The 16,462-nt window shown below is 41.9% G+C and overlaps 1 protein-coding gene across 1 annotated transcript; it reads right to left on the bottom strand.

Annotated features, from left to right (window-relative positions):
* Positions 1–603: 603 nt before the first annotated feature.
* Positions 604–13,984, bottom strand: CRHBP (corticotropin releasing hormone binding protein). The gene is made up of 7 exons (XM_012664538.1): positions 13,478–13,984; positions 13,003–13,096; positions 12,537–12,694; positions 10,838–11,048; positions 8,981–9,129; positions 5,186–5,303; positions 604–1,297 (listed from the first exon to the last, which is right to left on the bottom strand). Exons 1-7 carry the CDS (start codon positions 13,556–13,558, stop codon positions 1,140–1,142), a joined length of 969 nt encoding a protein of 322 aa, XP_012519992.1. The 5' UTR covers positions 13,559–13,984; the 3' UTR covers positions 604–1,139.
* Positions 13,985–16,462: the final 2,478 nt, after the last annotated feature.

Here is a 16,462-nt window from a genome sequence, read left to right on the forward strand (position 1 = left end):
GTATATTCTAACGAACTTTATATCAAATATATTTCAGGATCCATAATCAGGCCATTAAGAATGGCATAGTTTAAAGCTCTATCCGTTAATCCAAACTAAAGAGTTGACTTAGGAGTATTTCCTTTGTTGCTCTGAGCCTCATTTTTTTGCTCCGAGATGTCTTTTAGATACCACATGCTTAATCTCAAGCTAAGGTGAACAAGGCTCAGTCAACAGTAAACTGCCTTCAGCATCAAAGGACTCAGATTTCTGCAAATTGTGTCTACGAGAGTTTTCAGGTCCTTGCTGTTCTTGTTGAAAAGTGCATCCATTGTGACAAAGACATGTATTCTGAGTTTTCTCAGAGGATAGTGGAAAACGGATCTCTGTACCCCTCTTCCCTGCTAGAACCAATTAGCATTGTTTGTGCAAATACTCAATTTGCACAATACAATTTTACCTCAGCTCTAAATAATTCTGCTTCAATGATCCAGAGTTCTACTACCCCTAAGAAATCCAAAATTATTTATTTTAGCATTTGGTTCTGCACCACATGAGAACATTATTTTCTGATGGTAACAAGGGAGAGGACTACTCAGGAAAGAAAACGAAGTACAATGTTAAGGTGCCAACTTTCTCAATATATTTATTCATGTATGTATTTGTGGCTGGAAAATTTTTTCCATGCTACAAAGTTTTATTAAAAACAAGTTGTTACAAATCAATAAATAATAGCTATAATTACTGTCTCTTGTAAACAGAGTAATAAACAGATGCAACTACTTTGCCCTACACAAGACTTTGAATTTTTTCTGTTATAAAACAGAAAACAAGTATCACCATTTTTCTTTCCTTGAGATACAATTTTTTATTGTTTCCCACTCGTCTTACCAGTTTCAGGTTTGTAATACACCAAAGCAGCACAAAGATTTCCATTTAAAATTTTTTTCTACCAAATAGGGGCTTATTTTCTGCCATGTGTTCACTTATCTATTACGAACAAAAAAAAAAGCAAAGCACAAAAATTAATGTATGTATGTGTGCTCAAGGCTGGAAATACTGACTGGTCTGAAAAGCTTTTTAACTAGCTGGGCATCAAAACCATATACAAGAGCCATTAAAAACTCACTTAGCAGCATGTAAATCACTGGGTTGGTCACTCAAAAACTGGACAAACAGAATTCCTGGATACTGTTTCCATTTGGGTTTTCCAACTCGTATGGTTCCAGCTGACGATACTCAAAAGTCACACGATTTATGTGTTTCCCACTGGAGACCATGCGCACCACAGTGTTGTCACAGCCAATTTTCATTTGGGCTATAATAGATGGAAAAATAAAAGTTTCCCAGAAGGTTAGAAACCACACAGTCGAATGGTCTCTGTCAACTGGATAATTTAAACACAATGAAAACCAGGGGACATAACCTCCTCTCACATACCCAAATCATGCATCTGCTATCAGGTGAAACGTTTTTGTTTTCACTTTCATTATAATACTGTATATAATTAATTATAGAATGGTAAAATTGAACTCAGCCTTTCTCCTCAAGTGCAAGAACCTTGTTATATCAACAAAACTGGCTGGATAGAGGCAAGATGTCTCCTGGCCTTTTTCATGGTCTCCTGTCTGCAAGGCTTGGGTGGTGAAGGCACGCAAGGGCATTTAGTCTGTCAACTCTGCAGTCTTGCTTGGGTTCAGTGCTTGTAGTGGGGGCAGTACTGCCCTCTAGGGACAGATTGGAAATTTGCAGGGGCAGTTTCTGTTTGCTACCGTATCTGGGGCGGCAAATGGCATTTAGTGGGCAGGGGCTAGAGGATAAAATGTACTGCTGGATATTTATGTAGACCACAAAAAAAAAAAATCACCTGTTTATTATTTTCTGAGTCCAGGTAAAAACTCTATTTTACACATAAACAAAAAAATAATTTGCATGCTATAGACATACACAGAATATACTAGCTTTTGTTCTATTGTCCACCTGCCCCTTTTCGCCCTCATTTTTTCCATATTTCTTATATGAAATGGCCTCTGCTATCCTTACTTCTGCAAAATCCAATCTTATTCTTTATCTGTATGAGCATCTGACAACTTTTAGATCTCTTTTAGTATAGGTGTGCCTGAGCAGTTACATATTGAAACTCATATTATTTTATTAAAAATTACTTGGGTTTTATTTCTCCAGCCTCAAGCTGGTTCCTGAGCAAGACTTATCTGCCCTGCAATCATATTTTCTGCTGTTTTAGTTTTCTCAATCTCCCCCACCCCTTGTCTCTATGAGACGTTTCTAAATTCTGAGAAATGCAAGCGTTGTCAGAGTGTAGCAGGTACTTCACAAACATGTATCTGAGTTTAAATGAAGTAAAACAATTCAATAGAGTTATTGAGATAAAAGTCAATTTGAAGACACAGTAAATATAAATCCTATAATTATTTTAATACAAGTACTAGAGAGTCTAGGTTAAGTTTCTACCAGGAGGTCCAAATATATTTTTCTTTATACAATTAGAAGGCAATCATTCTTTTTCTGGTCTTACTGTGAACTTTAATCTACACAACATGAACTGTTTACTTTAGTTAATGTGCCTAATATATATTATTTTGACATAATTCCTAATAAAATCCAGTTTAATGGGTAGGGTCTCTAATAGTTCCACATTGTCTGAACAACTTAGAAGGGCTCATGGAAACATGGTGAATGGGAGAAAAAAATAAACTCTCAAATGAACCAAAGAGTCATATAATTCAAGCCTTAAAATTTCATTTCATTCAAATTTCAAATATCTAGGTAATTTTGGCAAAAGTGATTTTTTGGCTTTGGTCTCACCCTTTTGCCTAATTCAAGTTCTATCATTCAAGCAGAAAAGTAACTCTGGCTTCAATTATCTAAATTTTAAGGCCTGGGTGCTCTTCAGTCCCATCCCAGTCTTATCTTCTTACCCAGTTCAAGTACATCCTCACCGGTGCTCTCCAACCATTAGCATGAGGTGACTCAACGCCTCCGACAGCGCACGCAAAAGGCTAGAGAAGCCCCGAGCACCAGCAGCTTAAATCAGGGCTCAAATTTCAATCAGCATAAAAGGATCCTTTAGTTTTCAGCAAAGTGAGTTTTTAGAATTTTTTTGCCTTTACCTTAATTAAAAAGCTTGCCTTGAGCCCAATCCTGCCTTAAATCTCATCGGAAACTTTTTTAACGCATGTGTATCTGGAGGAGGGTGGAGTACGTATCAGGCCTTAGTGCTTACCTGTGTACAGTCCCCCCTTGGTAACTGTGGGGAACTTGTTCCAGGACCCCCCACGGATACCCAAATCCACATGCTAAAGTCTCTTATATAAAAGGATGTAGTATTTCCATATAACCTACACACATCCTCCCTATACTTTAAATCAATGGTCCCCAACCTTTTTGGCACCAGGGACCAGACTCATAGAAGACAATTTTTCCACAGTCGGGGGTGGGGGGAGTGGGTTGGGCGGGGTGGAGGGTGGATGGTTTCCAGATGATTCAAGCGCATTACATTTATTGTGCAGTCAGACCTCTCTGCTAATGATAATCTGTGTTTGCAGCCACTTCCTATTGCTAGCATCACCGCCTCACTCCACCTCAGATCATCAGACTCTCACAAGGAGTGTGCAACCTAGATCCCTCGCATGCGCAGTTTACAGTAGAGTTTTCGCTCTTTTGAGAATCTAACGCCCCCATGATCTGACAGGAGGCGGCGCTCAGGCAGTAATCTCAGCAATGGGGAATGACTACAAATACAGATGAACCTTCGCTCACTCCCTTCCCTCACTCGCCCACCCCGCCGCCCACCTCCTGCTGTGCGGCCTGGTTCCTGACAAGCCACGGACTGGTGCTGGTCCATGGCTAAGGGGTTGTGGACAGCAACTTTAAATCATCGCTAGATTGCTTGTAATATCTAATATAATGTAAATGCTAAATAAATAGTTGCTATACTGTATTTTTTATTTGTAGTATTTGTATTTTTTTAATTGTGTTTTAAAATATTTTCAATCCATGGTTGGTTGAATCAACGGATGCAAAACCCATAGATAGGGAGGTATATGAATTCTGTTTCAGAGACATTTTATATATCAATTCTATTATTTTGTAGTGAATTATTCTATATGTTGATTCCACATCAGAGATATTTTGTTTATTAAGGTCCATATTAGCTCAGAGAGAGAAAATACTGGTGGGCTGACCTGGTTTTAATTATGAAAAGTAACCACTGGTGGAAAGGACAGTCTGCTTTGCCCGTTCCTTACCTAGCTGGTTAACAATCTGGGGTGAAGGAGAGGAAGGGGTGAGAATGGGAAGAATTAACTATGAGGTTTGAGACTGGTGTTCTTCCTCTTCTGTTTCACTTTCGTCTCTTTAAAGATAATCTAAGATTCCTGCACCTGAAGTACAGATATGGGAATGATCTTTATAGAAATGTTTTATGTAATCCTCTCCTCCCACCCCATGGGCTTGGCTGATAAGTTCGGTCACAAGGTCAGTAATTTCCACCCATCCTCACCCTACCTGAGCGTAATCAAATGGAAAATCCTCATTGGCTTCTGACAGAGAAGATCTGGTTGTTTGGTATGCTATGTTCTAAACGAGTCTTTTATTACTGGTGACCACTTACAGATTTCAGAATTTACCTCTGTGTTGCAGAGGCCTCTGAGGGGCTGGTTTAGCTGTTAGAAGTTGGGAACATTCAGCAGTTCTGAGAATTTCTGGTGAAGTTTATCACTTTGTTGTTTATTTACTATGAGTAATATATACATATATACATACATATATGGAAAACTTAGTTATTTCATTATCATACTATTACTAATTGATGATACATCTACTATGTGAGCCATAAATTTGCATTAGTAGGCAAACCCTTTACTCTAGAGGATGAAAGCAGGGACCCCCAAGAAGGTGGGAAGAGCATAGAATTAAAAAGCTTTGTCTTTTCACAGTTTTTCTTAGGGCCAAACTTAAACATATATCATTATTGCTTCATAGATTTCTCTCCCAATGTCAGATATTTTGGTAACAGATTTTGAAACTGTACATAGGCTCAAATGTAAAAATCCTCATACGGGCTCACTGTACAAAATTAAAGTCTTTTTGGTTAAACTTGTCTTCCAATGTATAAAAAATTGAGGGTGGTTTACTTTAAAAAATCTTGATAAGCACATAAATAATAATCAAAGAAATATCTCACCAGGGCCTTGAAAAGGGTAGCAAAGATCAGCTAAAGGCATCATCTTGGAAGGGTCCAATCCAGTTCCTCCCAGCAGCTCCACAAAGTCTCCTATCCCCCCACAACCTGCTGAGGATTTCTAAGGGGACAAAGCAACAGAGAAATATTTGTTTAAACCAAGTACAGAAGTCAAACCATTTGACCAACAGCAGGTTGGTAAATGCACTCAATCAGCCCTTAACATCCTGGCGGTGCCATTTAATTTAACATCTGGGACTCCGGAAATTAAAAGACATTTAAAGGGAAAAAAATCCATAAAGATTGCTTTTCTAAATCAGTTGAGTAATCATTTTTTTAAAAAAATGTGTCAGTGCATGGTTTTTTTTTCCCCTCAAGCTGAAGGACTGGAATGATAAAATGGGAATCTGTAAACTCCATATGAGATGTATGAAAATTGAACCTGAAAATGCTTTGCTTTTGAATCATTTGGACATACATACTGAATTACTTGAATTTCTTAATGCAGTCAGAGTTAAACCAAGTCAAATACCTGCATTTTATAAATAGGGCTTTCACTTTGGTTTTTTCTTCACCTCACTTCATTTCCTCTTTTTTGTGAAGGAATTTTTCAGCTATTGGAACATATCATTTCTGCCCATAAGGATTTAGATTAATCATGCATATATTTAAAAAGAATAAAACACTGATTTGGGGCCCAAGTTAGCTAGAATTACCATCATTTTTCTCCTTTCAACTAAAACAAATTTATTTTGAAAAACTCAAAAGAATTGATTCTAAGACTTTGTGTGGTCCACTGTCACCACCTTTCTCGGCTTCCCTTCATTCTTCCCCCACTGTCTCGTCTACAGCAATTCCTGTGTCTCACTTTCCCACACAAACAAAGCAGCCACTCTCAGTCCAAATGTTGCACTTTGGGCCACCCACCTGCTATAATCAGGGCTGGCCTCATGGGCATGCCACCTGTGCAGCCATATAGGACCACGCCTAGCAAGGCCCTGTGCTTGGTTTGATGCTCTGCTGCATTCTCAATAAATTTGTAATAAGGGCCCCTACATTTCCATCTTGTACTGGCCCCCACTATTTGTACAGCCAGTTTTGTCCATCATCCTCTTCTTCATTGGGGTATGCTCATTAGCAGATCTAGTAGAATGTGACAAGGTCCTCAGTAGTTAACCAGATAGACCCTGACACATACAAACCAAGATCTAAAATAGAGAACTTGGAAAACACACACATACGTGAGCACACACATTCAGACATTTAGAAGGATGTTGAAATACAACTGGAACTAAACAATAAATTGGAAAATAATATAATGGCAACTGTTGACTAATGAAGGGAGGCAAGTGGGGATACAGACTTTTTAAGGGCTTACCTACTGCACACTGGGTTCTATGCTTAGGTGCTTTACACATAATTTCATCAACTGATGAAACAGAGGTTTAATTAGCCCCACTGTGTACAGGGCGTCATGTTCTTGTATTGAGAGTTGAATAAGCCATTTATGGGTGAAGGAAAATCCCTTAATTGCCTTTCCCTGGAGTGGAGGATGTCCAGGAGGATCATCTCTTAAGACTAAACTTTCCATTTGGTTCTGTGGGTTCTAAATTTCAGCAGATCGTCTTGAAGGGAAAAAGGCAGACTCAGGACAGAGAAATGGGAAATAAGGAAGTTGGGAAGTGGAAACTAAAGTGAGGAGAACAAAACAAGGAAACAAGGCAGTTGGGTGCACCTATTCCTTGGTGTTCAATGACTTTTCTCTCCTCTTTGCAAACCTCTCGGCTTTTCTTATAAACAGTGGCAGAAAGTGAGTGATGTAGGGACCTCTCTGAGATTCAGTTCCACAGCAGTGACCCCCTAGATGTCTTAGTTGAGGTTCTAAGGCACCATTATTTTTTGCCTAGACTACAACAATGTACCAGAGGAGTACCTGTACTCCTTGTACCAAACATAAGATCCAAACACCAACTCAATGTGCAAAATGTAAGGGTTTTTTTTTGATGGAACTCACCTTCCTATATATAAGAAATCTGGAGTGTTTTATTTAAGAAAATAATCTTGATAGGCACATTAATAATAATCAAAGAAACTTCTTACCAGGGCCATGAAAAGGATAGTAAGGCCCCTACAGCCCATTCACTGCAAGTAAGCCAGAATGATTTTTTAAACAGTATAAGTCAGATCATGCCACTTTCCTGCCTGAATCCTTCCAGTGGGTTCCCACTGTACTTAGAATAAACTCAAACTCCTTAATATGGCCTGCAGGGCTCTCCACACTCTGGCCCTGCCCATGTCCCTGAAGCTGTCTCATGCCACACCTGCCCATCTTGCCTTCTTTCCATTCTGGGAACCCAGCAAGCCCATTCCCGCCTCTGAGCCTCTGTACTACTCTTCCCTCTGGTCCCTGTTCTTCCTGTGGCTGCTGGATCCTTCTGACCTATCACTCAGGTCTCACTTCTGAAAAGGTTTTTTTCCTGGCCACCTTATTTCAAGCAGCCTCCTGCCCCTCCCTCCAGCCCCCTGTTCCCAGTCACTGCCTATCCACCACTTTGCTGCATTTTCTGTACGGCACTTACCACTATTTGAAATACATGGCAACTTTGCCTGTCTCATCCCACTAGAATGCAGGGTCCCTGTGAGCAAGACCTGTCTTGGTCATTGCTAATTTCCAGCATCTAGAATAATGGCTTGCGCAAGGTAAGCATTCAGAAATATTTTCTAAAGGAATAGATGCCTAGAATCCTGTAGGCTCTAAATTATTCAGAGGAAAATACCAAGATTACTCCTTACAACCTTAATAACTAAAGTGCAGCTCTCCCAAACTGTGATCACACCTGACATCTTCTATATTTTACATCAAGAATGACACACTAACAATATTAAGCTGATAAGTCTGTACCAAAGGTACCCAAACACATCCTTATCAAAGAATTATTCTTTCACTCAGTTCCAACTAAAAAAGATAGGCACTGGTCCATGAATTTAGGGCTTAAAGGAAATTGGATATACTCCTTTTCTCAGTCCTGGTTCTATTTATTTGGTGTTCACTAACATCTGTCTGATTAGGAACTGTGACTGTCTTTGATAGCAGCAAATACATGAGTTATCTTAACCTAGGCATATGAGACAGTAAAAGGAAATGAGGATGACTCAGAGGGAAGAAGCCATGAGTGCAAGTAGATATGGTCAAATTTCTAAGGTCCATACAGAAGTTCATTTGAAGACAAATTGATGGGGATTCTCAGCTAATATTTTTAAGGCAAAATATACTGAATTACCTGAAGAGTATTAAAATACTCTTCAATACTTTACTGTATTTTGCGATATAAAAATCCAATTTTGTATTTTATGCTAGAGTTAGCATTCCTTCATAACACAGTTCTGTCAATGAGATACTTCCTTCATGTCAAAAGAAAATTCCAATAATCAGAAAAACAGCTGTGTAGATGACTCATACTAGGTTCTGCTAGGAAAGAATTTCTGTAAAAGAGGCAAGTACAAGAGAGTTCAATTGTAATTATATACCACAACTTTACCAGTTGAAAACATTTCTTACATCATGAGGAAAGTATTCAAGCAGTCAGGATGGGCACCTGAGTATGCGACTTGCAGCATAACTAAAATAGAAGAAGGGTTTAGTTACAGCAGCGAGGGCAAGCACGTGGGGTTTCAGAGTCAATCAGAGGGATGTACTACTCCAATTTGCTAATGCCCAGGTTTGCCCTGGATGACTGCTTCTGCTCTGACAAAGTCGTGGCCTTACAAAAATGACTGGGAAGCAAGTAAGCAACTCACCTTTAACTGAAGACCATTTAAGTGTCCCAGGGTGAGATCAGATATTTTGATCACCACAGGATAAATTATGGAGAAGCTGCAGTTGCGATGCTGGTGTGGAACTACCAGGGTGAACTTTCCATTTGGGGTCTGAGAGATGACATTGCAGGCTTTGTAGAAAAAATAAAATCACATTTGCATTACTTGGTTTGCTGGATTTTTATAGGAGTTTATTGTATATCCTTATTCTAGGCTCCTGTTCATGGTCTAGGGCCTTCTGCCTGGGAAGAGTTATATGTATCAACAAAGGCAATTTGGAGACAGGCAGGAGATGGGGAATAAAAGTCATCGGTGACATGTGGACATTGTCAGGAGGCCCTGGGCTGCAGGGTCTGCTGATCTTAATCTCAGGGGGTTACCTTGTTTATAACAATCACAAGACATAAAGCAATAACTGAACGAACAATACTAGCTGGTAGTAGTTCTAGGAGCATTTCAGTTAACCAATGTCCAGGTTCGAGTTAGGAATCTGAAAGAATCAAGGCTTTGAGGTGAGGCCAGAACTCAAACCCTGTCTGCCTGAAGCCCTCATTCATAGAATTTGGAGCCATAATGTTATTTTTGAAATAATAAAGTAAAGAAATAATTTCATTTAAAGTACTTTCTAATAGTGATGAAATAGGCTAAGAAAAAATAAAAAGACACCAGGCTTAAGTCTGAAGAATATTTGCCGGGTGTTAAGTGATAAGTTGACTAAATGGTAAATTTTTAATGTTTAGTTTACTCACAAGAATTTCTAAAATTTTTTGTTTCATATCTCATATCTAGATTTACAATATATTTATTCTTCTAGCTACGAAACTAGAAGCATCAGAATTTGTACTTTTTTGGTGATATTGAGACAAAAGTTTCTGATTGATCAGAACTACCTCTTGCTGCCTTCTTGTATTTTTAATTACATTTAATTTTAAAAAAACTGAAATTCCTTGATGCTTCTAGAAGGTTTCTCATTTCTAAGAAAACAAAATATAGGGAAAATATTTTATTTTGTCCTCTAGAATTATTTTGCACCATTGTTCAGAAATAGCCTTTTTGGCAGGGTCTTCTTTCAGAAATTCTTTTAAAAAGAGAAATCAGAAGATCAGTAGTACATTATTCTTTGGCAAATTAGGCCCCATCCTTCAACTACATAAAACGTTAATATAAATACTATTGCATGAAATCTAAAATGAGTGACATGCTTTCTTCTTATCTTTGGAAAGATTTTTCTCTTAATAGGGAAAAAAAACAATAAACAGAGGAGTAAGCTCATTTTGATTAAGATAATGTGCTTTAGGCCCAGGCTGTTCAGTTTTAGAGCACAATCTATGTGAGTGTCAATCAGAAAGGAAGTAAACTAGAGTGGCGGGCTGAGAATCAGAAGGCAACATTGAGGTGCTCTGGTCAACCCTCCACTCAGGGCATGACATCTGTCTACTACATCCCAAATATGCAGCCTTTAAGCCTTTGCCTAAATATCTCCAGGACTATAACTTCATATCTGATCCCGCAAGCTTATCTGGGATCAGTAGGATGACTTGGGAGATTAAAAGTTTGTCACTGAATGCATTGTAATACCTTAGGAGATCAGAATAAGACTTTGGAAAAAAATAGAATTGTATTTAGTATACATAAATTAGTATACTACCTAGCCTGGGAAATAAATTCATAACCATGAATAGAAAATACCCCTTAGGTCATTTCTAATGAAAACAAAATTGCCATTCAAATCATTCCTCAGTTCAAATTTCTCAAGTCCATGCAATGATATTACCTCTGAAAAGCAGGTTTGACACCCAAGTTCTGCCTTTTAACTGACAAGACAGGGAGCCCACTTACGAAAGAGGTTGGGATCTGTCTTTATGGTTAACGTAAATCCATTTCCTGGTTCATGGACCCGGAAGAAGATCATGGCCACGTTCTGGGAGGATCTAATGCTCCTCCTGCTCAGACCACTCTCGCAGAAATCTATATACCGCTCCGTCGTGGGGAGAGGATGATCCTGGGAACTGGGGAACTTCTCCCCCTTGAGAATCCAACCATCAAATACCTTTCAAAAAATATAGACATAGATGCTATCATTTCCATCAGCTCCTGAAGTCATGGGTGTGTTGAAAGAGGGAAAAAGTTATTCAGCAATGGGCCTTCAGTCATAAGTGAGGAATACACAGCCTACCCTCCCTTCCTGCTTGCTTTTCATTTGAATATTTTTTTGACTTTGTGAGTTGTTTGCAAGTAATATTAATTAATTAATGCTTATTTTTCATTACAAATAAAGCTTTCAAAGTAAATCAACTGTCCTGTATTTATTTTATCATTTCAACCACCTTGGTAAGTGAAACTACAGGCAATGTACATTTTTATCTTGGTCACATTTTCCACATCCCACCTTCAGAAGAATTCAACAGAAACATAACTTGGATTTTGTTCAACTGCTCTCTTTCCTGTAGTCATTGAAATGTGAACAAAATATCTCAAAGATAGGTAGCAAAAGAAAAAACTGGAGCAGCAACTTTACCTGCCAATGGTTATTTATGCCCATTTTTATCTTTTTTTTTTTTATCATCACATACTACTTTAAAATATCAAGAACTGCTTCAACAGTGAGGCAATGATGGCTGCTATGCCAGTTGGGACTTTTTCCCTTCACTTGTTAAACTTTGCAGTTGGACAAAGGGTCACTTTCTATTGACTCTACTCCCCAAATCACCACATGTCTCCAGTTTAATCAGTCCAGTCTAGTCCACATGAACAAAATTGCCAGCAACCTAGCTACAAATTATTTCCAACGTGGTTGCCCGCTTTCAAAGTAATTCTACTTTGGAGGTTTTAATCATGATTATTTTAACTGGACAGTAGAACTCCATCAGCCATTCTAAGCTGACCTGTTAGACTTATGGACACTGACGGGAAGCGGGGATGTTGCTGATTTGGGGGGCTTGTCCTCTCCTCCACCTGTCTCAAACTAGATTCCCCCTCAGCATCCTTCGCAGCAGCCAATGCCCTACTGCTCCATAATTGTGTCGCCCAGGCATTGAAGACAGCCTCTGCGCGCTTGGAACAGCTCCGCCAACAGAGGGACCAGCGGGAGCGAGGCGGACCCAGATCTCAGACGTGAGCGTGGGGCGAGCCCTCTAACCAGGACCGGCCCGTTCGGTGGACTGGAGCACTGGTTCCTAGTTAGTTTTTACCGTATTTCTTCTGCCCCAGATTGCGTCATGCAGCATTTCGCGCTGCGAGTTCAAGTCTTTAGGAGTTCCCAGTGCCTCGAAAGCGCATAGAAGGCAATTAAAACCATTGCAGCGTTCAGAGGCACCAGCTCTACGGGGTGTGGGGCGAGGTCTAGGGGTTGGGGCGAGCTTTTCGCCGCGTGAGGGTCCCCGAGCGCGCCTCTCCGGCTCGGGCACCAGCGGAGTGTCTAATGAAGGGTTGTCGCCGGCTCCCCGCGCTCGGCAGCCCCAGGCTGGGCGCATCGCTCAGCCCTTTCCAACACTGGCGCGCCCCTCGGCTGGGGCTGCGCGAGGCAGGGACGCCTCACCTTCAGGAAGTCCCCGCCCTCACAGTCGATGGAGACCAGGTCGTAGTGGATGGTGATGAACTCCTCGGGCTGGCCGATGAAGAAGGCGGCGCAGTGCAGCTGCGGCCGGTCGGCGGTGAAGGTGAACTGGCCCTGGAGGCTCAGCATGTCCAGGCACCCTGGGGGAGGGAGGGCACGGGGCCGAGAGTCCCGGGCTGCAGCCACCGTGGCGCCGACCTTGGGCAGCCCCTCTGCGCGCGCCCCCTTCCCCGGCTCTGCAGCTCCCCAGCTCCCAGCCTCAGCTGCGCCGGGATCCCGCGCCCCGGGGTGCGTCACCCCCTCTTGTCCAGGGCGCGCCTCCTCGGACCGATCCTTAGCGGCGGGAATCGCGGCACTGGCGGGACCGGCCAGCCCTTCCCGGAGACGCCCGGGCCAACCTCCCGCCTCCCCGGGGCCCGCGGACGCCAGCCCGGCAGCCCCGACTCACGCAGAGCGCGGCGGTACGGCTGCTCCGCCGCCAGCTCCCGCTTCAGGTTGGCGCTGAAGAGCGGGAAAGGGTCGTAGTCCGCCGCTTCCCGCAGCTAGCAAGGAAAACCGGTCAGTCCGGAAAAGTTCAAGGGGTGGGAAAGAAAAGGGACCGGGAGCGGGGCACCCTCCCCGCCGCTCGGCAAGCGAATAAAGAGAGGGGGCTCAATGTCTCCCCGAGTCCGGAGAAGACGGGACGTTGACTCCTCTCCATCGGACCAGGGTAGCCCCCAGCGGCCAGAGGAAGGCAGGCAGTCGGGGATGCTGAGGGGCTGGGGGGAAGACCGGTCTAGGGCAAACCAGGGGAAGAGAGGCTCCAGCGGAGAGGAACAAAGAGCAAACCCCCAAGAGGCTGAGGACAGAGGCAGCCTGCCTGCCGCCCAGGGCTGAGCACTCACGCAAGGCAGGTGCGATGGGTCGACGCAGGGATGGCTCACCTCTAGGTACCGGCTCTCCCCTCTGAGAGCCACCAGGAAGATCAGAATGAAGTGGCACTGAAGTTTGAAGTTAGGTGACATGCTGGCCTTGCGTCGGCAGCTGGTATGCTCTGCTCCGGAGGTCTTGGGCTTTCCTTCCCACACCTTCGCGCAGCCTGAGAGCTAGAAGCTGGTAGGGTCCCTTTGCTGGGTCTCTTTTATAGAGCAGTGGGGAGCGGAGGCTCTCTGCCCCTTCCCGATCGCAGCTCAGTAACCATGGGTTACCCTGTCTCATTGACAAAGTACGTGGCGATGACGAGGGTCCGGCTCTCAGCCACAAATCTTCAGCGTGGCCCAGCATTATTCACCAAGAATGATTCCAGTCGCTACAACTTAGCGAGCTGAAAATGTAGGATTAAGAATGAGGCAGGGACGAAGAATAAGGGAGGGCATTTTCTTGACCTGCCAAATGGTACATTCTACTCTTCTGTGGACATTGGGGGAATTTTCAGTTTTGCAAATCAAAGTAACAAAGTTACACACATGCATAAAATACCCAAACACTTAGAAGGTTATCATGCAGCCTCATCACATAACCTTGGATGGAATCGTGCTGGGAATTATCAAAGAATTTAGTACTCATGCAATGGCTCATGCCTGTCAGTAAGAAACTTGAGACATTTTCAGCTCTAAAGAGAGGCTGACAGAAGTCAAAGTCTGATTTTGCAGAATATTGCAATAATGCAATTACAGGCTTTCTTCCTGTCCCTTAATCTTTGTTTTATTCTGTTGCTGTTTCTTAATAGTATTTCCTTAGTGGAAAGCTAACTCTGGTGTCAGTGGACTTCTGGATTTTAGCTGAGCTCTGCAACTTGCCCTGAGTGTTTGTATGATGTGCACACTCCTGAGCCAGGTAACTGTGTTATGACCTCAGCATCCATCTGGATCACTGAGGGATTAAGTCATTCCATTTCATGCCTTCAGATACCTGGGTTACTTTAACCTTCTGGTGGAAAGAACTACTGAGAAGCTCTATTATAACTGCTCACCAGCAAATTTACGGGGCTAAACAAATGACTTAGAAATCCAGAAATGAGTATAAGCTTATCTTTGCTGATTAGGAGAGAAGAAAATTGTTCTTCTGTGTGTCCAGAATTGTGGGATATATAGGGATGCTCCACTTTTGACTCTCCTACCCCTTTCCAGTCTATGCACTAAGCACCATTATTAAAAATTTTTACAAAATAATGAGACCGTAATACAGGATTTTAACAGAATGAAATGGCTGTATTTTTAGTTTAAACCTACTCAAAATTAAACAGTAATTAGTCTAGTGGTATCAGAACTTGACATTTTTATGTAGGAGACAATTCTGAGCCACAGAGAGTATGAGGGAAAAGAACACCCAGAGGTCATGAATGCTGGCCACCATGTCCTTCTCCCACTCCCAGGGACTGTTTAGAGTCTGATTTTTAGAAAGGGTGTTAAAAAACCTGAGAGGAATAAAAAAGGAGAAAAACAAATGGCTTAACCCCACCTTGGTTGGCCTCAAACACGCCAGGCCACCTTCGGGTCTGTCTCCCACACCTCTGTGCCTAGAGGGAGACTCAGACACACTCACCTGGCATGGCCCACACTCCTTTCCTGCCTGCTTAGCCTTAGCCTTGGCCTGCTCCCGGGAGTCAGTCCAGCACTCACCTTGGACACCTCTGTCTTTCCCCCCTTGGGGGTCTGGCACCTAGTGTCACTCCAGCTTGGTGCTGCTTTATTAGCACCACCAAGGAGACATTCTTCTCCAGCCAGCCCCTTCACACACCTCCACACACACACACACACACAAACACATGGACAACGATGATGTTCCCAATATGCCTTCATGATGCTTCCTCCTCAGGAACCACACGCAGCAAGAGCTGGGATGAATGAGGGCCAACACAACGACTGATTTTACATAATATGATAACATAGCTTCTGATTTTATTAATACATAATAATCCACACATTGTACTATAAAATGAACTTCATCCCCACCAAAGCCTATGTGAAGAAATTACTGTGTAATTTTCACCAGCTTAGTAAATATCTACTAAGCCAGTAGAAACTGCTTTTTTTATTTCTAAAATATTTATTGAATTATAAAATCTATAACTATACTTGAGAAAGAGCTAAGATATTGCCAAATATTCCCCATTATTTACAACTTAAATGTTGCCAGTAAAGTACAAAGAAATTTACATAATAAAGAATATTTCTTCTAAAATACAATTTACTTTTAAAGAAGTTTGTCTCTATAGTCAATCTCTATCTTTTTTTTTTATTTCAGCATATTATGGGGGTACAGATGTTTAGGTTACGTATGTTGCCCTTGCCGCCCCACCCAAGTCTGAGTTTCAAGTGTGTCCATCCCTCGGATGGTGCGCATTGCACTCTTTGTGTACGCATATACCCGTCCCCTCCTCCCTGCCCGACATCCAGTAGATGTTATTCTTATATGTGCACTTATGTGTTGATCAGTTAATACCAATTTGATGGTATTAAGAAGCACATGTGGTACTTCTTTTTCCATTCTTGGGATACTTCACTTAGTAGAATGCATTCCAGCTCTATCCAGGAATATACAGGAGGTGTTATATCACCATTGAGAAACTGCTTTTTTTAAAAAAAATAATAAAAATAAGGATAATTAGGCCAGGTGTAGTGGCTCATACCTGTACTCCCAGCACTTTGGGAGGCTAAGACGGGAGGATTGCTTGAGGCCAGGAGTTTGAGGCTGCAGTGAGCTATGGTCGCACCACTGCATTCCAGCCTGGGTGACAGAGCAAGACCCTGTCTCTAAGGAAAAAAAAAGTAAAGGTAATTGAAGGATGAAAACTATAACCTATAGAGGAAAACTTAAAAGATAAAATTAGAGGACAAAGAAAAGCCAAATAGCAATTCTCTTAATGAAAGTATTAAAAATGGGTGAGAATGGCGGAAGAGTAATTTGGATTAGGCAGAAGAAAATTT

This window comes from Propithecus coquereli, unplaced genomic scaffold, assembly GCF_000956105.1.
Source record: "Propithecus coquereli isolate 6110/MARCELLA unplaced genomic scaffold, Pcoq_1.0 Scaffold9, whole genome shotgun sequence".
NCBI classification, from domain to species: Eukaryota; Metazoa; Chordata; class Mammalia; order Primates; family Indriidae; genus Propithecus; species Propithecus coquereli.